Here is a 22,927-nt window from a genome sequence, read left to right as displayed (position 1 = left end):
TAGCCGTCTTGCCTCTACACTAGGCCAAGTCGTCCAATTCAACTTTGTCTCTACTCTAGGCCGAGGTCTCTCATAGCACAACGTCGCATCTCATCATCATCTTGGTTCCCAACAACATGACCCGTGCATCGTGATGTCGTCCCATATCTTGGGATAGCTTGATCATCTTGGCTTGCTTAGACATGTCTATCGAAACTGACCCATGTGTCACTCATCTCATTGGGACATCCTAAATATCCATCCATTTGGATTCTCATTGGGGCATAAATCCCCCTGTGTTCATGTCATATCATTTATGGACTCCATATCAGATAGCGAGTGCATATACCAACCTCCGACATATGGCCTAGGGTGCAATGTCGACATATTCGTGTTGTCTGACACTGTCTTTGAAAGATTGATTCAAAAGAAGACGCTTATCTTGCTATGTTCGCTCATGCTATGACATATGTATGTGTCACAAGGTAGCTCGCTTAAGCCACAGGGCTCAGGGGTAGTTGAGAGCAAACATCATGCCTCCCCCCTATAGTAACTTTTGAGGCATTTCTAATCTTTCTAGAGTAAATGTGATTTTGGCAGGCAATCATACGACCCTATGGAGCATCCATCAGGTGTCCGATTGATACCTTAATTGGGTGAATTTTCATCTTTCATATAAACAGACTTAACTCCAAAGTTGCATGTCGAAACTCATATCGAAACTCCAATTTCTAAGGTTATGGCTTGGGAACTTATCCTAGCCTCTCCTTGAGCTTGTCTTCGATACTTGTGTCACCTCGTTATCTCTAACCGTGCTTATGCCTCAATTTTTATTTAATGCGCTCTTCTTGGTGTGTTAGATGATGCCTCCTTAGGCGCATTATGACACTTGTTTGTCTCAACCCTCATGTGGCCAGATGGGTGCCACTTGAGGGTCGTCATCTTATCGGTCTGTCTGTGGAGGTCACCACCTACTATCTTCATAGCATGGTTGTGATACTCTACCCCACTTAAACTAGTCACCGTCCTCGATAACTTACTCGGAGACATAATTGCATTGTAGATTATGACACTCTTTGTAACGACCCGAAATTTTCTACTTAATTTAGGGTCGCTATTGTATACATGTCATAAACATGAATGCGGAAATAATTCATTTAGATTTTCATAAAACATAACCTTAAGCTTAAAACACAGCCATAGACTTACGTGTTTCGAAAACATTTTTAAAACGACACGACAAAATAGTAAATAAAATAAATAAATGTTTAAATTAAAATGTCATATTCTAGCCTAAGTCTAAGAAAATAAATACGAATACTCTATACATGTGTCATGGTCTCGAGTTGCGATGTCGTCGTCAGCCGTACAGGAATGTCTTGCCTTAACCTGAAAAATGTAGTAGCACATTATTTAAAGAAATACTCAGTAAGTGACCCACTATTGAGGGTGCAACAAGAACATGCAAAATGCTATGATGGGACCTATCATATCAGTCTATTTTTACTACAACACTATTCTAATGGGCAGCTTGGATGTGTACCATATACTCTACACACAACCCATACGTGTGGGTATGAGCTCACCAGACAGTTCGCACACCACTGGGCCCCTTTTCTTGTCGGACGAGCCTTCTCTAGTAGCTCTCCTGCTGCCGACACCCATTAGAATTAGTAACTGTTACAGCAGCATTATGTAAAACATAATGATACTTCGCCTGCCTAGTGGATGTACGCGTCCGTATCCTCGTGATGGCATATCGTTTCTCATTCATAACATATCGTTTCTCATTCTTCAGTTCTCATATCATACATAATTCTATCGGGGTTATATTTCATGTCATTTATCGTGATATCAGATTGTATACACACAACTTAGGAGACATAACATAACGTCTCATACTTTTAACACATCATTTCATCATATACATATCATACCATAACATATTGCATCACAATATATCATCATAGGAACATACCCTAACGATATCGTTCTATCAATCTATCACAAACTTATCACTTTCTACCCATAATCTAACAGTATTCTTTGATCAAACTCTCATATTCATAGCACTTCGTTATGTAACCTAACCTTAACGTTTCATGAACATATCTTACTCCTATCGTTACATCTCATTTTGTGCATCCTTCTCATATCTTATCTCAAACATATCATTTAACACATTGTACCGTAACTATTATCATACAATTGACATATTATAATACATATATAACATATCATAAGCATATCGATCCACAAACAATTCACACATATCAATATATATGACACGTGTAGAACCACATGACACGTGTTAATATCAAATATAACCATATCGATAGTAAGGCTACTTACCTAGTTAGCTTAAGCCGTTGTCACGAATATATCCTTGATGAAAGTTCGATTCCGTTCTTTGAAATCTAAATTGTGAGCCCATGACATTATATCTGCTTGTGTTGAAAAGCCATTTTAGTTTTTCTCAAAACTGACATTTTTTCTATTTATTTTTGAGGTGGATGAGTGGTTAGGAGAGGGAGGTGGATAATTTTATTTTATTTTTATTTTTAAGTAATCTTTTTTAGTTATTTATTTATGAATTATTATTATTATTATTATTTTGACGTGTAAATTTTTTTTTTTTTTATAATTTTATTATTTATTGATTTATTATTATTATTATTATTTTATTCATTTTCTTTTGGGCTATTAAACTCTTCCCCACTTAATCTCGATATCATCTCGATGACGATCCAAACATTTAACTAGTTGCTAACTTAACCTGCTAAATTTTTTCATGCTCTAGAATGAACATAGAAACTTGTGTACTAGTTATGGGTTATCCCACTAACGAACCTTCTTTCAATCTCTAAGACTCAAAGCATAAGGACGACAAAACACAATTGTCCAACGACTGTGAGTTTTTCTTCTTGGGACCTAACTCTCATGCTCAACCTAGAACTCATCAGATAAACCATGAAAAAACTAGCATCCACTTCCCTTTTACAGTAGCAAGATGGGCTTGTGTATCACGACATTTTCTTGTCATAGTCACAACCCTTTTAGGAAGCAAGGTCGGGAGGAAGCTTGTAACATAGTCCCGTGTTGGCACTACACTTCAGCAAATTTCTTAATTGACCATCTTTATGTGGAAAAAGCTACCCTGATACTTTTCTAGTCTTGTTACAACTTCATTCTCTATGTCGCTCACATCTTGCCTGATTCTCTCTTCTCGAGCGAATATTGATCTCGACACTCTTGTGAAGTCACCCACCTTAGGCACTATACAATGGCTCAAGGAATACATGTGTGCTCGGTTCTTGGAGCACTTCTAAGAGGTAAGCAACCCTACTCAACTTAATTTCTCTCTCGTAGTGATGTCGTCCACCTATATGGACTTGCATTATGCATGACTCATCTGACCCTCAACTGCTTTACTTGCAATCGTTGGCATTATTTCTCTTTTGTGAATGGTTCTTTCGAAGGCACCCTACTTGGTATAACTTCTGATTATCTATTGCCTAATTTAAAATTCTAAACTTTTGACAAATGAGCTTGCTTCTTGCTTCACTTAAGACTCATCTTCAGAGAGTTTGGCTTCGAGCCACAAAGCTAATCTTGATTTTGACTTGTCACTGTCCCGTCCAATTTGGCCCTCATGACATACTTGCAAAGTCTTTATTCAACCCTCGAGTTTGTTTTTTTAATTGTCTTGCTCGATATAAACACGTAAAGCGTGGCTCTAATACCAACTGTCACAATCGTACATTTTCAACCTTGCGGCATCATGATCTTGATTGGCTCATGACAAGCCTTAAGGAATCTTTGTAGCTTCGTCAGACCTTTGGCAAGATTCTCCTATGCCAACTGAACACAACTTGCACAAAACCTAAGTTGTTCGCCCATACACATCATCTGTGCATGCATGTTCATTCGTCTGCATCTCTAGTCAACTTGCCTCTACACTAGGCCAAGCCATCTGGCTCGACCTTACCTCTACACTAAGCCAAAGTATCTTGTAATGCAACGTCACATCTCATCATCATCTTGGTTCACAACAACACAACCCATGCATCATGGTGTCATCAACTCATGGAACATCTCGAACATCCATCCATCTAGATTCTCATTGGGACATGAATCCTCTAATGACCATGTCATATCATTTACAAACTTTGTACTAGATAGTTGGTGCATGGACCAGCCTCTGGCACATGAGATGAGGTGCAATATTGACACACCCGTGTTGTCCAACATTGTACTTGAAAGACCCATTTCAAATAAAAATGCTTGAGATGCTCGTCTCAATGATTTCCCATATTGTGACACATGTACCTGCCGCAAAGTAGTTCACTTAGGCCACAGATTCCATAAGTGGTGTAGTGCTGACACAATACCTTCTCCTACCATGCATTTTAAGGAATTTCTAATAAGGGTGTACATAGGTCGGGTTGGGTTGAGTTTGAGGAAATTTTTTGGACCAACCCAAAAGTTTGGGTTTGTTGGATTGGTAAGCCAACCCAACCCAATTTTTTTCACAACCCAACTCAACCCAAAATTTTCGAGATGGATTCAGGTTATTCCAATTTTTTTTTTAAAATTTTTTAGTTGTGGATCAACTGCATGAAATATTATGACATACAAGTTTAATTTGTTATCACCTATAAAACTTTTAGTTGTGCAATGGATTCAAAACTCCTTTGATACTGTCCCTAAAACAACTACCACACTTCTTTTAATTTAAAAGTACTTAACCCTCTATCACCGGATATTATCACCTATTTTTAGTGGGGCCAGATAAATATCTATACACACCCTTTGCTTAACTCCAATGAATTTGTTCTTGTTTTTTTGTTTGTAGCGTGGTAATACTAATATTGAACCACTCAAATTTACTTCATCAATTGTGTCCATACTCATGGAATTAGAAGTGACTCTTGATTCAGATTGGTGATGACCTTGAGCATTATTCTAAAACTTATAGAAATAATATAAACGAATCAAATAATTCTTTATATCATCCACCATCACCCTAACCATGACATCGTCATAAAAATTCGAAAAGTAAAATGATATGCAATTTAATTTGTAACGAGGATCGAGTACCACAGTTATGAATATCAACTTATTAATTTTGCCAACTGAGTCGCAATATTTGTCCTACTTAATTTTTCATATTTGAACCCATAGTACTTAAATAAGTGTTCACCTTCGTACTTTGACCCCGAAGTTCATAAAAATAAAAATTAGAAGTCACATGTAAACAACCTCTTGTCTTTGTAGTAATACCACATAAGACCTTAAAAACACTTTTCCAATCATTAATTGTTGGTGAACTTATTATTTGATTTACATGAACCCTTCTTTGAATTACTCAACATAATCTAATTCTTCTTTACTTTGAAGGTTTTTTTTCAAATTTTAAGACATGATCAAACATTAAATAAGTGGAATTCCATTTAGTTGCTACATCTAAACAAAATGCTATACATTCAATTTTTTCTTGTTCAACACCATTTTTAAATTTTGTCAATCTCTTGGGGGATGATCTAACATAACTCATTGCATTGTGAAAACTAGAAATGTAGTCATGCATTTCTTTAAGCCCCCATTCACAATCAAGTTAATTGGGTGAGCACAAACCTAATGTGTAATATTTCTCCATTTAAGACAAATGAATTCTAACTTCTAAGCCTTCTCATAATATACGAAATATCTATATCATTGGAACTTGCATTATATCAACTGTAATATAGAAAACTTTATCGATACCCCATGCCAATAAACAACTCACAATAATCTTATCAATAGTCTTTCCCTTATAGTTAGCAACTTGACAAAAGTTGAGAATCCTTTAAAACAAATTTCATTTGGAATCAATAAAGTGTGCAGTGACTACCATGTCGTTAATGTTTTGCAATGAATTTCAGGTATGAATGGTAAAACAAACCCTTTTAAAATGACTGACAGAAAAATATTCTAACTTTTTTTTCTTCACGATAGAGTTGAAATATATCTCGTTACTTCTGGAAGAGGGTCAAACCTACGACATGAACTAATACAAGATAATCTAAAACCCTTATTCTCTACCAGTTTAAATGGCAACTAATCCTTAATTATGATCTTCACATATGCTGCTCTAATTTTATTTGGCCAAATAATGAAGTAACAATATTACTGCCTATAACAACTGCAACAAATTAAAAATAAAAAAATATTTGCGAAGTCACCGATGAATTCGGTGCTAGAATTCTCGTTCCAACATTGCAATTACCCATCCGATCCCCCATGCTACTTCAAACAACCGTTCAAACTTTCTACCATCATCCCAGAAGCCTGCCTGCAAGGAAAAGAGAAGGAATGAGAGCTAACAAGAAAGAGAGAGAAAGGACCGAAAGTCTTCGGTGAAACAAACCTCAGGAAACTCGACATCGAAATGTCCATCCCACACTGCGAAAGAGAACACCGATGACTGCACGTACAGACAAGGTAAGTTTCCACGTCTTAACAATGTCCCTCGTCGTCAAAATTGAGATTTGGTTTTAGATTTGTTTGGGTTCTCATATATCTGTGTTATAGATGTTTACAATAAGAATTACTCTGTAGGAAGATAAATAAACATTAAATGTTATTTTTAATTAATTTTAATGGGTTTTAAATAACCTCAAAAGTTAGTGGTAAAGGAAAGGCCAAGAGTGTTGAAGATGAAAGGAGGAAACAGTGGCGTTTTATAGGTTAGGAAATAGTGGCATTTGATGGATATATTTACTTTTAGGAGTACTTATAAATACATTGTTCTTTTCTCTTGTAAAGCACAACTAAGGAAAAAAAAAAAAAAAAAAACAGAGAAGTAATAGAAAGGGTTTTTTCAGATAAATAGAGTGTTATTTGTCTCTTTCTATCATTAGTGTGCGTGAGATTTATTTCACAAATTCATGAGATTTCTTGAACAAATTGGTATTATAGCCAATGACGTATGTGACGGGTCAAATGCCGCTACCGCGACTAACGAAGACAAACTATGAGAATTGGAGCATTCAAATGAAAGCTCTTCTTGGTTCTCAAGATGCATGGGAGGTGGTCAAAGAAGAGTTCGAAGAACCAAAAGATACCACGGGTTATACGGCGGCACAAAACAAAGCGTTAAAAGAAGTGCGATCAAAGGATAAGTCGAGACTATACATGTTGCTTCGAGCCGTTGACGAGTCGAACTTTGAGAAGATTGCCAATGCAACCACTTTAAAAGAAGCGTGAGACACTTTAGGAAAACTGTTCAAAGGAACCGACCGAGTCAAGCAAGTGCACCTCCAAACTCTTCGTGGTGAGTTGGAGAGCATGAAGGTGGAGTCAGAAAGTGTATCTGACTACATCACGTGTACAGACTGTGGTAAACCAACTCAACTGAAATGGAGAAATGTTAGCCGAGACGCGGGTTGTGGAATAGATTTTGAGGTCATTAACCAATAGCTTTGAGAATGTTGTATGTACGATAAAAGAGTTAAAGGACCTAACAATGTTTACGGTTAACGAGCTCGCTAGTTCTCTCAAGGCACACGAGCGATGTAAGAAGAAGGAGGAAACACTTGATCAAGCACTTCAGACCAAGGCGTCAATCAAAGATGAATAGACACTTTATTCTCAAAACTTTCAAGGTAGAGGTCGTGGTCGTGGAAGTCTGAAAATGGTCGTGGTGGTCAAGGCAGTAGTCATGAAGGATACTATAAGGAGAAGGGACAATCGAGCCAAGAAAATTGGCGTGGAAAAGGACGCAGTTGAGGAAGAGGTGGCCGATCAATTTATTCCAACATTCAGTGCTACAAATTTCATAAATATGGTCATTATGCAAATGATTGTAACTCCTAAAAATGTTACAATTGTGGCAGAGTGGGGCATTTTGCAAAAGATTGTCGAGTTGATAAAAAGGTGGAAGGAACAACCAACCTAGCCTTGGAAGACGTAACAAATGAAAGTCTTCTCTTGATGGCTCAAAATGAAGACAACATCAACAACGACACTCTGTGGTACCTCGACTCAGGGACAAGCAACCATATGTGTGGTCACAAGTACCTATTCAAAGAGATGCAAAAGATTGAAGATGGTCATGTGTCATTTGGAGATGCGTCAAATGTGGAGGTCAAAGGCCGAGGTACAATACATTTCTTGCAAAAGGATGATTTATTAGGGTCAATCCAAGATGTTTATTACGTACCAGACCTCAAGACCAACATATTGAGTATGAGGCAACTCATCGAGAAAGGATACTCGATATTCTTAAAAGACCGCCTGCTACACCTGAAGGACAAGCAAGGGCGTTTGGCTGCTCGAGTCAAGATAGGAAGAAATCGAATGTACAAACTGAATTTAAGAAGCATACGAGAAAATTGTTTGCGAGTCGACGTAGAAGACAAGGCATCACTATGACATCTGCGCTTTTGTCACCTACATCATGGCGGCCAACAAGAGTTAGCAAAGAAGAATATGGTGCACGAGCTACCCAACATGGACTACGAAGGAAAATTTTGTGAAGAATGCGTGCTCAGCAAGCATGCGAGAACCTCAATTCAAAAGAAGACTAAATTTTGGGCTAAACAACCTCTCGAGTTGATTCATACAAATATATGTGAACCAATTACCCCCAAGTTTTTGTTATCTTTGATTGAGCGAATGTGAGGAAATCGTTACGGAGGAAAAAGCCGAAGAAATTGTTGGGAGAAGAAAATAACGGAAAAACAAAGAGAGATAATATTTGCACTGAAGACCCGATGATTTTATTTCTCATTCAGTTGGATATTTAAATAACAAATTTAATCCTCAAAATAGAAAGAAGAGGACAACTTATTTAAAGCGCCTTCCACTAGACGTGCGCTTCCCACTCACTCTAATTGTGTGGGTTTAATAGAAAAACAATTACCTAAAAAATAGTAGCTAAAAACTAGAAATGATTTTCAACCTAGGGATTTATCTAGCAATCTCCTCCTAAAGACTCCACATCTTGTTCGGCCACCTCTTCTTCTAGCTCGCGTGCCGCCAATCTAGGTGGTTTACCTCCTCCCAGGGTCCTCCATCCTCTGGTACTTGGCCACCAGATCATCATCATGATCAGCATCTAGAGTCGAATCCGCAGTACGTGATGTTTCAAACTCCACTGGTTCAGGGGGTGCAGACAGAGTTGTGGTTGGGGTAGGCGTGCCCAGTGCAGCTACTGGTGGCAATGACGGTTCCTGATGCTGCGATTTGGGTTTCGGTCTGCCTCGGTCACGTCATTCCATTGCCAGAAGGTACTCTCGTCGAAGACAACGTCGCGCGACACATGAGCTCGCGTCCCCATAGGATCATAGAGTTTGTACGCCTTGCTCTCGGGTTTGTAGCCTATGACGACGACCTTTAGCCCCTTGGGATGGGGACGTGCGACTTTCATGTGCAATGTAGTCAAACACTCGGAGATGATGGTTGTACTAAGCCTCGTGTGGCGTCTTTCCATTGCCAGAAGGTACTCTCATCAAATACAACGTCGCGCGACACGTGAGCTCGCCTCCCCATAGGATCATAGAGTTTGTACGCCTTGCTCTCGGGTTTGTAGCTTATGACGATGACCTTCAGCCCCCTGGGATTGAGCTTGGCAAGGAGGGGACGTGCGACCTTCATGTGCGATACAGTCGAACACTCGGAGATGATGGTTATACCAGGCCTCGTGTGGCATCTTCCCATCGAGGCTTCACGTTGGTGATCGATTGAGGATATAAACGACCATCATTACCGCCTCTCCCTAGAACCTCCTAAGCATTCTGAATGTGCCCATAGATATGGTCGTGCACGAGCTCCAACGGCACACCGGCGCAGTAGGATGCCTTATACCACTTATTATTTCATTTCCTTTATCGATGATTACTCACGAAAAACTTGGGGTTTATTTTCTGAAATAAAAATCCGAGGCATTCGAGGTGTTTAAAAAGTTCAAAGTGATGGTGGAGAAGGTAAATGGTAGACACATCAAAGTTGTACGATCCGATAAAGGTGGCGAGTATACTTCGATGACTTTCATGGTGTATTGCGAGGAGCAAGGTATAAGATGATTTAACCGCACCGTACACCCATCAACAAAATGGTTTGACCGAGAGAAAAAACCAGACCATTCTCGACATGATTTGGTCAATGCTTAAGAGCAAAAGGATGCCAAAAGAATTTTGGGCAGAAGCCGTGCAATGCGCCATCTATGTACAAAATGTTGGGATCGCACAACAACACACACTCGATCTAGATGAACACAAAGAACAGGATAGAGAAAATGCAATGAGAATCTGATTAAAGGATTTATATTGATGACTTCAAGTATGTACAGTAAGAGAGAATACAGAGAATACAAAAAGTACATTTTCAAAACTCAGCACCAAATATAGTTTTACTATGTATAACCGTTGACTCAAATATAAATAAGCAGTAGACTCCATAACCTAACAATTCTCCCACTTGGAGACTGATCCAGTCAACCAAGAATTTCATTCTCAAACGATCAGTGAATATCTTTATTGCACCATACCAATTGAGGTTTTGCACAACCTCAATATTTCTACATCAACACATTTTGTCAACATGTTTGCTGGATTCTTTGCACCATATATCTTCTCAAAACACATCACCATCTTCCACTAACCTACAAGTGAAATGGTATTGCCTTCAGTGTTTTATCTTTAAATGATAGACTGGGTTCCTCACTAACTGTATGACACTCTGACTATCTCTAAAAAGAATCTTTTCATGCTGCTTCTTGCCCAATTCTTCCAGATAGTCAGTCATCCATATCATCTTCTTTCCAGCTTCAGCTATTGCCACATACTCAGCCTCAATATAACGCATTTTTGAAGCCTAGACATCCCATCATCCATGACTTGCTCCCACTTGGTTGTATCCTCCAACTATAGGGTCTCGTCAAAGGGTTGTGGTTCTCTTTCATCAGCAACAGATAGTGTAATGAAGGTACATACATATCTGGTACTCTGATAGTACTGAATGATCTTCTCAACACGGTTCAGGTGTCACTTACTCCACTGCTGATTCCTCTGCAACAACCTCAGGAGTTTGTTAAGTATCTGTTACAAGATCACTAGGTGATTTTCTCCGCAACTCAACCTCAACTCCCACTTGCTTTGTTGTCTTGGAACCTTTCTCCACATCTGGTTCCTCAGCAGTAGTCTCAAGAGTTTCATGAGTATCTACTACAACATCACTACGTGAGTTTTCTTGCAACTCAAGCTCAACTCCCACTTGCTTCGTTGTCTTGGAATCATTCATGAGTATCTACTACAACATCACTACGTGAGTTTTCTTGCAACTCAAGCTCAACTCCCACTTGCTTCGTTGTCTTGGAATCATGCTTCACATTTGGTTCCTCAGCAGTAGTCTTAGAAGTTTCATGAGTATCTGCTACAACATCACTAGGTGAGTTTCCCTGCAACTCAAGCTCAACTCCCACTTGCTTCATCGAACCTTGCTCCACATCTGGTTCCATTTCTCTAGCAGTCCTTGTGAAGCTAACTCGTTTCTGCTTGCTCATAATGTAATTCTCACAATGACCCACATCAACAGATTTCAGACCTTCTAAAACTTCTTCCGCAGCCAACGTCTTCATTCCTTTCACACTCATATGTCCAAGTCTATTGTGCCATAGACTTGAATTTGAAGCACTCTTAGCAACAGCAGCTATGTTCATACACCCTACAAGTGGTGTATAAGGTTCCAGATTTTGATCCACGTGCTACCACCGTAGCACCCTTCATAATCTTCCACGAACTCTTTCTTAACTTTGTTGCATAACCTGTGCTGTCCAACTGACCAATAGAGATCAGGTTCTTCTTGAGACCAGGAATATATCTGACATCTTTTAATGTCCACTGATTTCCTGCCGGAGTTTTTATGCAGACATCTACTTTTCCTTTAATCTCCAAATCTTTGTTCTCGGTGAGATACACCTTCTCGAAATTTCTAGACTTGAAATTCCGGAACAACTCTTTATTTGGAGACGAATGAAAAGATGCACCTGAATCCAAAATCCAGGATTCAATCGAACTGTCGACGCTGAGGATTAGAGCATCCCCAATGTCTTCTGCTGAATTTATAGAACCATCATCATCTTCAGATTTGTGATTCTGCTTCCTCTTTGGTCTTGTACAACCTGTCCGAAAGTGATATTTTTCTCCACAATTCCAACACGTTACGTTTGGTCTATTTGGAGATTTTTCTCGGTTCTTTGATTTTGATCGCTCTTTGTTTGGGCCCTTCGGTTTACTTCTTCCCCGTTGGTCAACACTGAGAGCACTACCAGATTAATTTCCAATTTCTCGTTTGCGAATACTGTAGTTGAGAACTACATCTCAAATTTCATCAAACTTTAGTTTATCAGATCCTCACGAACTGCTGATTGCAGCAACAACAGTATCCCACAACTCGGGTAAAGATGACATCAAAATCAATGCTTTAATTTCATCCTCGAAATTAGTTTCCACCGAACTTAGTTGACTTACGACCATATTGAATTCATTTATATGATCAACAACAAATCCACCTTCAGACATTTGTTGATTGAACAATCTCCGTATCAAATACACCTTATTCATAGCCGACGGTTTTTCGTACATATTCGACAGCGTCTTCAACAGATCTGACGTTGTCTTCTCCTTGATGATATTGAACGCCACATTTTTGGATAGCGTCAATCGGATCAGCCTTAAGGCTTGTCGATCCTTGAGCTTCCACTGCTTCGTGGTCATGGTATCCGGCGCATCACTCCCAACAAGGGTTCGTGAAGATCTTTCTGATACAAATAATCTACAATCTGCATTTTCCAGAAACTGAAATCAGATCCATCGAACTTCTCAATTCCAATCTTTGAACTTTCTATCTTCACAGATCGTGGTGACTTCCACCTAGCTCTAATACCAGTTGTTGGGATCGCACAACAATGCACACACTCGATCTAGATGAACACAAAGAACATGATAAAGAAAATGCAAGGAGAACTCTAGCTAAAGGATTTATATTGATGACTTCAAGTATGTACAGTAAGAGAGAAACAGAGAATACAGAAAGTACATTTTCAAAGCTCAGCCTTTAGGGATGTATATATTGTTTAGCTTACTATATTTAGCTTTACCCGATATAACCATCTACTATATATAACTATTTGCCATATATAGTTTTACCCGATATAGCTTTGTACTATACATAGCTATTTACTATTTATGACAATTTAGTTTATATGCCATTTATCAAATATAGCCTTACTATGTATAACCATTGTCTCAGCTATAAATAAGCAGCAAGCTCCATAACCTAATACAAAATCGATGTCCACATGTGAAGTTGGATGATCAAACACCACAAGAGACTTGGAGCGAAGAAAAGCCTACAGTTTCTCATCTTAAAGTGTTCAGTAGTGTGACTTATTGGGTATGATGAGAATGTTGGAATAAACTTAAATGATAAGGGTAGTTTTATTTTTAGTTAAGTTTAGTACTTCAATTTTAGTGGGTTTTGAAATTCAATCGTAAAGGAAAAGGCCAAAACATTGAAAAATGAAAGTCCAAGAATTATTTTAGGAAATAGTGGGTTTTATGGGATAGCCATGTTTAGTGTTTAGAAAGCTTATAAATACGTTAGTTTTCCCGCGATAAAAGTAGAGCAAGAAGAGCAACGAGAGCAAAAAAGAGAGAGAGAAATTTTGTCCTTTAAGTATAATGTAATAGAAAAAAGGTTTTTCAAAATTCTTTGTCTCCTTGTCTCTCCCCTCTCGACATCTCCTTCACAAGTACGCGAGTAGTACTTTAGCAAAGCGGTATTGGAGCGTTCAATTGTTAGTGAGTGTGAGATCACTTCACAGATTAGCGAGTGTTATCAACAAATTGGTATTAGAGCGAGTTTTATTTTCAATAAATTTGTATCAGAGCCGATGACGAATATGATGGGTCAAATGTCGCTACCGCGATTAACAAAGACGAACTACGAGAATTGAAGCATCCAAATGAAAGCTCTTCTTGTTCTCAAGATGCATGGGAGGTGGTCGAAAAAGGTTTTAAAAAACCAAAGGATACCACGGGTTATACGACAGCACAAAACAAGGCGTTAAAAGAATTGCGATCAAAGGATAAGACAACATTATACATGCTGTTTCGGGCTGTTGACGAGTCGGGCTTTAAGAAGATTATCAAGGCAATTACTTCAAAAGAAGCATGGGACACTTTAGAAAAGGTGTTCAAAAGAACCGATCAAGTCAAGCAAGTGTGTCTCCAAACTCTTCGTGGTGGTTGGAGAGCATGAAGATGAAGAAGTCAGAAAATGTATCTGACTACATTATGCGCGTACAGACTGTGGCAAATCAGCTAAATCGAAATGGAGAAATGTTACTCGAGACATGGGTTGTGGAGAAGATCTTGAGGTCGTTAACAGATAACTTCGAGAATGTTGTATGTGCGATAGAAGAGTCAAAAGACCTAGCGAAGTTCATGGTCGGTGAGCTCGCCAGTTCTCTCGAGGCACATAAGCAACGTAAGAAAAGAAGGAGGAGACACTTGATCAAGCACTTCAAACCAAAACATCAATAAAGGATGAAAGGTACTCTACTCTTAATTCAAGGTAGAGGTTGAGGAAGTTGCGAAAATGGTCGAGGTGGTCAAGGTAGCAGCAATGAAGAAAATTATAAGGAGAAGAGACAGTCGAGCCAAACAAATTGGCATGGAAGAGGATGCAATCAAGGACGCGGTCAAGGATATTATTCCAACATCTAGTGTAATAAATGTGAAAAATATGGCCACTATGCAAATAATTGTAACTCCGACAAATGTTACAATTGTGGCAGAATAGGTCATTTTGCAAGAGATTGGCGAGCTGAGGAAAAGGTGTAAGAAGTGATCAACCTAACCTTGGATGACGCAACAAACGGAGGCATTCTCTTGATGGGCCAAAGTGAAGAGTTGAAAACAAAAGAATACAGCGGCGCAAAAGATGATAGCAATAGTCGTGAGGTGGTGAAAACTATTGGAAATGAGGTGATGCGCAGCGAATTTGGGTGAATCTTGATAGCGGAGACGAGAAAATCAAAGAAGGATGAACAACCGGATAATAAAGAGCCCGAGCTCAAAGAGAGAGAGCTTCGATGGCGGGAAAGGCAATTTGAGGAAGAAAGAAGAAAGAGGATGAGAATGGAAGAGAAAATGGAAGAAGAAAAGAAAGATTTAGAAATGAAGATTGAAAGGTTAGAGAAGGAAGTGGTTGAGCTGAGTGAGAGTTCTTTCTATCTCAAACAGGAAAAGGAAGAGAATGGGAAAGTAATCTCTAAGCTTATGAAGAAAATGAAAGAAGGTGTGAAGAAAGAGAATGACTTGTTAATGAAGATTGATGCTCTAGTGAACGAGCTAGTGAGGGAGGAGAAAGATATAAAGATGCTAACTCAATAGAGAGACTCACTCGATGTGAACATGAATCGGGTTCAACCGGAGGAAGTGAATTTACGACACACGATTGAGATACTCACTCATGATAAAGCCGAAATGGAGGAAGCAAAAATGGAAATGGAAAATGTCGTTGTGAACTTGCAAAGGGAATTAAGTAAACTGAAAGAAGCTATAACGTCTAAGTCGAGCGTGGCTGAGAATGAGAGAAATGAGGAGTTGAAGTCTCAAATGGGCTGTTCTTGAGAAGCTCCAAATGAAGTCTCATCAGAAAAGGACAAGCTTAGTTTGCCGCTCGAGGACAGAGAGGAAATTAAAGAAACCACGTTTGAGCTCGAGAACATGAAAAATGGCACAGGTGGAATCGTTGAATATAGCATTTAAGTGTATGGGAGAGTTTTGTTGGAATAAACTTAAATGATAAGGGTAGTTTTATTTTTAGTTAAGTTTAGTACTTTGATTTTAGTGAGTTTTGAAATTGAGTGGAAAAGACAAAGCATTGAAAAATGTAAGGCTAAGAATTCTTTTAGGAAACAATGGGTTTTAGGGATAGCCATGTTTGCTTATAAATACGTTTGTTTTCGGATTGTAAAAGCAGAGCAATGAGAGCAAAAAAGAGAGAGAAATTGTCTCCTTTTAAGTATAGTGTAATAGAAAAAAAGTTTTTCAGAATTATTTGTTTCCTTGTCTCTCCCCTCTCAACATCTCCTTCCAAGTACGCGAGTAGTGCTTTAGCAAAGCGGTATCAGAGCGTTCGATTGTTAGTGAGAGTGAGATCACTTCACAGATTAGTGAGTGTTATTTCAACAAATTGGTATCAGAGCGAGTTTTATTTTCAATAGAGAAGACAAAAGGATACAAGCTACTTGACCTGATAAGCAAGATGGTGATGGTGAGTTGTGATGTGCGAGTAAATGAAGCAAGCAAATGGGATTGGAACAATTCGACGGAAGTTAATATCGAAATTGGAAAACCATCGGTCGTTGCACCAACAAGTATACCAACAAACTCAGAAATTTCCGATAATGAAAATGAACCATGACAACCCAAAATGCGAAGTTTGCGAGACTTATATGATTCAACAAATGAGGTACACCTTGTATGTCTTCTGGCAGATGCTGAAAATATCAGCTTTGAAGAGGCAGTGTGAGACAAAAAGTGACAAACTGCCATGGATGAGGAGATTAAAGCGATTCATCGCAATAATACATGGGAGTTAACAAAATTACCGAAAGGAAGTCAGTCCATTGGTGTGAAGTGGGTGTTCAAGAAAAAGATGAATGCTCAAGGCAAGATAGAGCGGTACAAGGCACGACTTGTTGCGAAGGGATACAAGCAAAAGGCGGGAATCGACTATGACGAAGTGTTTGCTCCCGTTGCAAGAATGGAGACAATCATATCGCTCATTTCCCAAGCGGCTTAATTCAAATGGCCAATTTTTCAAATGGATGTCAAGTCGACATTCTTGAATGGTGTGCTTGAAGAAGAAGTCTACCTCAAACAACCACCTAGGTACATGAAAATTGGAGAAGAGAAGAAGGTACTAAAATTGAAGAAGGCGCTTTATGGGTTGAAGCAAGTACCACGAGCATGGAATACTCGTTGATACATATTTCAAAGAGAACGGGTACAAGCAATGTCCCCACGAGCATGCACTTTACACAAAGAAGAGTGGAGGTAATGTGATACTTATTGCTCTTTATGTCGATGACCTCATTTTTTCAGGTAACAATGATGAGATGATAGAAGAGTTTAAAAGCACAATGACACAAGAATTTGAAATGACAGATTTGGGCTTGTTGAAGTTTTTTCTTGGTTTGAAGGTTAAACAAGGAGAAATGGGTATTTTTATATCACAGGAGACATATGCAAAGGAGATTTTGAAGAAGTACAAGATGAAAAATTGCAACCTAGTATCAATACCAATGGAACTAGGTGCAAAACTCTCAAAGTACGATAAAGGAGAACGAGTAGATACAAATAGGTACTGGAGTTTGGTAGGAAGCCTTTGTTATCTTACATGACAAGATCAAATCTTTCATTAAGTGTCGGCATTATAAGCCGGTTCATGAAGGAGCTGATTTATTCACATTGGAAGGCGTTGAAGGGAGTCCTACGGTACATCCAAAAAATGGTGTCACTTGGGTTATTCTACTCGAAAACAGAAGATTACAAGTTGGTTGGTTACTCTGACAGTGATTGGTGGGAGACATATACGATCGGAAAAGTACATCGGGTTATGTATTCTTTATGGGCAACACAACATTTACTTGGCTTTCAAAGAAACAACCGATTGTGACACTCTCGACGTGTGAAGTTGAATATGTGGCAGCATCTTAGTGTGTGTGTCACGCGATATGGCTTAGAAATTTATTGAGCAAGATGAAGGTAAAGCAACTAGGTGCAACCGTGATTCAAATTTACAACAAATCAACAATTGAGTTGGCAAAGAATCGAGTGAACCATGAAAGAAGCAAACACATTGACATTCGTTTTCACTTTATCCAAGATCATATGAAGGAAGGAAGTGTGGAATTGGTGCATGTGATAAGTCAGGATCAAGTTGCAGATATCTTTACAAAACCGTTACCGAAAGTAATTTTTGACTAATACAAGAAATGATTGGCATGACAGATGATAGGAGGGGGAGTTTTATTGAATACACTTTAAATAGTGTTATTTTTAGTTAATTTGAGTGGGTTTTAAATTCAAATGTTAATGGTAAAGGAAAAAGGAAAGAGTGTTGGAGATGAAAAGTCAGAGTATTTATAGAAATAGTTACGTTTTATGGGTTATGAAATAATGGCATTCTCATGATTATATTTAGTCTTAGAATAGCTTATAAATAAATGGTTCGTTTTGTCTAAACCATAGCAGATAAAAAGAAAAAAAAAAAAAAAGAATAATAGAAGGTTTTTTTTAGATAAATAGAGTTGTCTCTTTCGGTAGTCAGTGTAGTGTAAGTGGGATTTCTTTCACAAATTTGAAAGATTTCTCTAACAGAAGAGAAAGGGTCAATTGAGACATACAGAAGGAAAGATGACGAGAAGTGGTCGTCGAAGTGTTGTTCTCAAAGAGAGAAAAATGCCAGAAAATCGAGAATAATTCGGGTGAGGAAGATAAGATCCGACGGATCCGGACCTAGGTCGATCACAACCCACAACCCAACGTTCAACCACGGCTCGTCAGCTCTTCAACCCAAACCTGCAGCCAACATCCACTACCCGCGTGCCTGTAGCCCGAAAGAAACCCACGCCTGGGGCCCAACCTGCTACGGCCCAGTATTCGCTTCAGCCCACACCGCAGAAGCTGCACCCGTGCCTCGACCCACATCTCGACCTGAAGCAGCCTGCACATGCGTCAGCATCTGATTGTGTTATGTGTCACACCTGCAGCAAAACACCTCCTCGGCTTAGTGGGCTTAAACGGCTTTGCGGCTTAAAAGCTCACTCTTTCAGCTTGGTAAAGGAAAATTAGCCATCTTCCACTGTTTTGCCCATCCGAAGTTGAATTTGACCTTAGGTCCGTAGAAGAATAAATTTCTCAATTTAACTTCAATTGAGTTAAGAATTCTTAGATTACTTAAAAAACTTGATTGATATTCTAATAGGAAATGACAACCGGCGATGGTTGAAACAATTTTAAGGAACGGGAGTGAACGTGCTCAAATTAGAGAAAACGCTGGCTAAAGCCAACCAAGTAAGTGGTCCCATCGTAGTTTGGTTCTAATTGTGTGTTGCATGATGACACGTGCGAATGGCTTCGCACGTGTCATATGCCATTATATGCAAATTATTATGAAACGATGTGTATATGTTATGATACGTGATTGTTATGTTGTATTTTGATAAATTGATATGATATGCTAAGATATGATATGTTGAAAGCATGCTCATGATATATTATGTGACTGTTATGATATATGATATGACATGATATGATTGACATGCAATATGACGAATTGACATGAAATACAACCCCCAATACATGCATGGAAGATATGATAAAAATAATATGATATGAAGAAAGACAGATATGATAAAAATGATATGATATGAAGAAAGACGCTAGCGGGGTTGTATATATGATAATGAAAATGGAAAAATGTTGGGATCTCATGTATTATTGTGTGTTCATGCATGGGGGGATACCCCTTCTCCTTCACAATAGTACGAACACGTACGCTATGAGACAGAGAATCGATCATTATGTTAACCATAATGCTACCATGACGGCTGCAATTCCTAACGGGTGTCTGATATCAACAACTACCAGAGAATGCTTGCCCGACCAGAAAGGGGACCATGAGGTATGTGAACTGACGGGTGTGTCCATACTCGCATGTGGGGATCATGTGTAGAGAAATTAAGTACACATCCAATTGTTCGTTTAGGATAGCTACGGTAGGAAAATAGACTCTTATGATTGGTCTCACTCATGAAATTGTATGTGATTGCTTTTAGCCTCGATTGGGGGATCGCTTACTGAGTATTTCTTAAAATACTAAGTCATGTGCTACTCTCATTTTTTAGGTAAAGGCAAGCTCTCCTATACGACTGATGGTGACATTGCAACTAGGAGACCGTGACACATGCTTAAGATAGTTTCATAATTTGAATTTTTAGACTATACGTTAGTATAAGTTAGTTGCATTTTCATTTACTAGCATATAGGTTAGTTGCAATTTTACTTTAGGTTATTTTCCTTATTTCAATTTGTATTAGTTTGTTTAAAGGCTTTAGATGAGACATGTCAGACCAAAGTCATATTTTTATTATAAAGTTTTTAATGAAGCATTTCCGCATTATATATATATACAGTAGTGACTTTAGGTTAAATAGAAAATCTAAGATGGTTACAGTTGGTATCAGAGCTCTAAGTTACATATCTTATATAGACTAGCCTATGATATAGACTTGACATGTTTCATGGTCCAATTGTCGATGCTCTGTCACTCTTAGGTACACCATACATAAGAAAAGAAAAGAAAAGAAAGGGAAACTTTGTGATGATATTTATTGAAGCATGAAAATTGATTAGCTATAATTATATCATTTATTGAAGCATGATGCTTGATTTAATTTCGCTATTATATGCTTGCCATGTTGTGTGAAGGGATAATCTTCATTCTTCAGAAGCCAGCGGTAGGTGATGTAACCATGTTGCACAAAAATCTAGATAGACATGCTTTGGCTACTATTTATAAACCAAAAATCGAAATTCACTCTAGGAGATTTCTTTTTCCCTATGGGAAAACCAATAATTTAATGTTATACAAAAGAGGGGCTAGTATGTTGAATTCCATTAATTGGAGAAGGAAGATTAATAGAGTTTAAATAAAGGATCTTTCATATTAAATAGAAATAAAGCTGAAAAATTAAATTTAACTTTTCTTTTTACTTATTTTTTGTGACGAATATCAAATACTTTTTTTATATAGTTGAGTTATGAAGGAAGCTGAGTCTGTTGTGTATATATATTTATATTTGGGTTGGCATAGTTAATCGTTGAGGGAAATCATGGGAGAGAAGGAGAACAAAGATGAGTTGATTGAAGCTCAAGCCCATATTTGGAACCATGCATTCAAATACATCAATTCCATGTCTTTGAAATGTGTTATTGAATTGGGCGTACCAGATACCATCCATAACCATGGCCAACCCATGAGCCTATCAGAATTAGTGGAAGCGCTCCATATTCAACCCTCCAAAGCCCATTGCCTTGGCGTTCTTATGCGCCTCCTCCATCATTCTGGCTTCTTTTCTCAAACTCAAGACCAGAATCATCAGCCTCAAGAAGTAGTGAAGTATGGTCTTACACCCTCCTCTCGATTTCTCCTCCGCCCCAATACGACGACTTCGACGACGACGACGACATTACAAGCCTTACCCTTCGTGTTTCTAGCCCTCCATCAAGCCATGATGGCTCCATGGGAAACCATGAGCAGCTGGCTGCGCACTGCAGATGGGTCTGCCTTTGAAACGTTGCATGGGAAGTCAATATGGAATTACATTGCTGATGAGCCTGATCTTAGAAATTTGTTCCATCAATCCGTGGCTTATGATTCTCACCTGATTGGGAGGATTGTGACGAGGCCGGAGTGCCGAGACGTGTTCGAGGGGGTGAAGTCACTGGTCGATGTTGCCGGCGATCGAGGCATTATAGCCAATGCCATAGCGGAAGCATTCCCACACATCACTTGCACTGTGTTGGATCTCCCGCAACAAACCACAAAAGGGTTGAACTTAGCAATACAAATTCCACCAACAGATGCAGTCTTACTCAAGGTATGAAGGTTGTTTCCCTTTAGATTTTAAACCTTAAACATTCCGAAAAAGTACTTAGTTTGGGATTTTGGTGATCACCAGTCAGTTCTACACCAATGCAACGATGAAGAAGGCATACAAATACTGAAGAAATGTAAAGATGCAATTAGTAGCGTCAAAGGTGGGAAAGTGGTGATCATAGAGGCAGTGCTGGAAACGCAGATGGAAGATGCGGAGTCAACTGAAACTGAGCTTTGTGGTAATGCGTTGATGATGGCCACTTTCAATAATACAAAGAGAAATGAGAGAGAATGGAAGGATCTGTTCATGGCAGCTGGTTTTAGTAACTATAAGATAACTACTTTCTTGGGTTTAAGGTCTCTTATTGAGGTCTTCCCTTGAATCTTATCCTTCACAACATCAACACTATCGAATCCAATAAATTTTATGCCCTTTTTAGTTAATGTATCCAAGAATAAGAATGATAATCCATCAGATAATAAAAGATTATTATCTTGAGATCAAGATTATAAAATCGGTGCATCTGATTTGATTCCAACAAGCATCATTTAATCTTCTTAAAATTACATTTGGAATATTTGGTTCAGTTTTTTTTTTTTTTTTTTTTCTTTTTCAAACTACTTAGTGTTACATTATACCCTCTAGAAAAGGACTTTTAAAGTGACTCAGTTGAAACAACGTAAGGTATTTCTCTCTCAATTCTTCCTCCTATTTTCACGTGGTTTCCTCTATTGGCTAGTTTCCTCACAATATTTTCACTAAAGCGATGTACGTGGTACCTAGTGTATTTAGTTCATGTGCCAAGATCCTCACTGGTCACAATATTTTGACTAAAGCGATGTCTCTGGTACGTAGTGTGTTTAGTTCATGTGCCAAGATCCTCATTGATCACATTATTTTGACTAAAGCAATGTCCTTAGTAGGTAATGTGTTTAGTTCATGTGTCAATTTTTTTTGTTTCAAAAACATTTTGTGTTTTCAAATAAAATCAACCTCACTGGTCACAATATTTTGACTAAAGCGATTTCCCTGATACGTAGTGTGTTTAGTGCATGGGTCAATCGTGGACTCAATTTACCTATGCGGTCAAACTTTAGAACATCTTTCATCGGGGCCACGTTTAGAAACACCAAGTCACCCATTTCAAATTCTAGGCTCTTACGCCTTACATCAACATAACTTTTCTGTCTACTATAAGCAGTGTGCATCCTCGCCTCGATCTTTTAC

General features: G+C 38.5%; 1 protein-coding gene across 1 annotated transcript; it reads left to right on the top strand.

Annotated features, from left to right (window-relative positions):
- The first annotated feature begins 20,913 nt into the window (after positions 1 to 20,913).
- Positions 20,914 to 22,209, top strand: LOC111481540 (probable O-methyltransferase 3). The gene is made up of 2 exons (XM_023127014.1): positions 20,914 to 21,700; positions 21,782 to 22,209. Exons 1-2 carry the CDS (start codon positions 20,933 to 20,935, stop codon positions 22,079 to 22,081), a joined length of 1,068 nt encoding a protein of 355 aa, XP_022982782.1. The 5' UTR covers positions 20,914 to 20,932; the 3' UTR covers positions 22,082 to 22,209.
- The last annotated feature ends 718 nt before the right edge of the window (positions 22,210 to 22,927 follow it).

The sequence above is a fragment of the Cucurbita maxima genome, unplaced genomic scaffold, assembly GCF_002738345.1.
Source record: "Cucurbita maxima cultivar Rimu unplaced genomic scaffold, Cmax_1.0 Cma_Scf00007, whole genome shotgun sequence".
Classification (NCBI taxonomy): Eukaryota; Viridiplantae; Streptophyta; class Magnoliopsida; order Cucurbitales; family Cucurbitaceae; genus Cucurbita; species Cucurbita maxima.
The sequence above is the reverse complement of the archived record's forward strand: the minus strand, read 5'-3'. Positions and strand labels throughout refer to the sequence as shown.

Coding starts and splice junctions, on each gene's coding strand:
- LOC111481540 (XM_023127014.1), top strand. CDS start 20,933: ATGGGAGAGAAGGAGAACAAAGATGAGTTGATTGAAGCTCAAGCCCAT. Junction 21,701..21,781: donor CAGATGCAGTCTTACTCAAG/GTATGAAGGTTG, acceptor GGTGATCACCAG/TCAGTTCTACACCAATGCAA.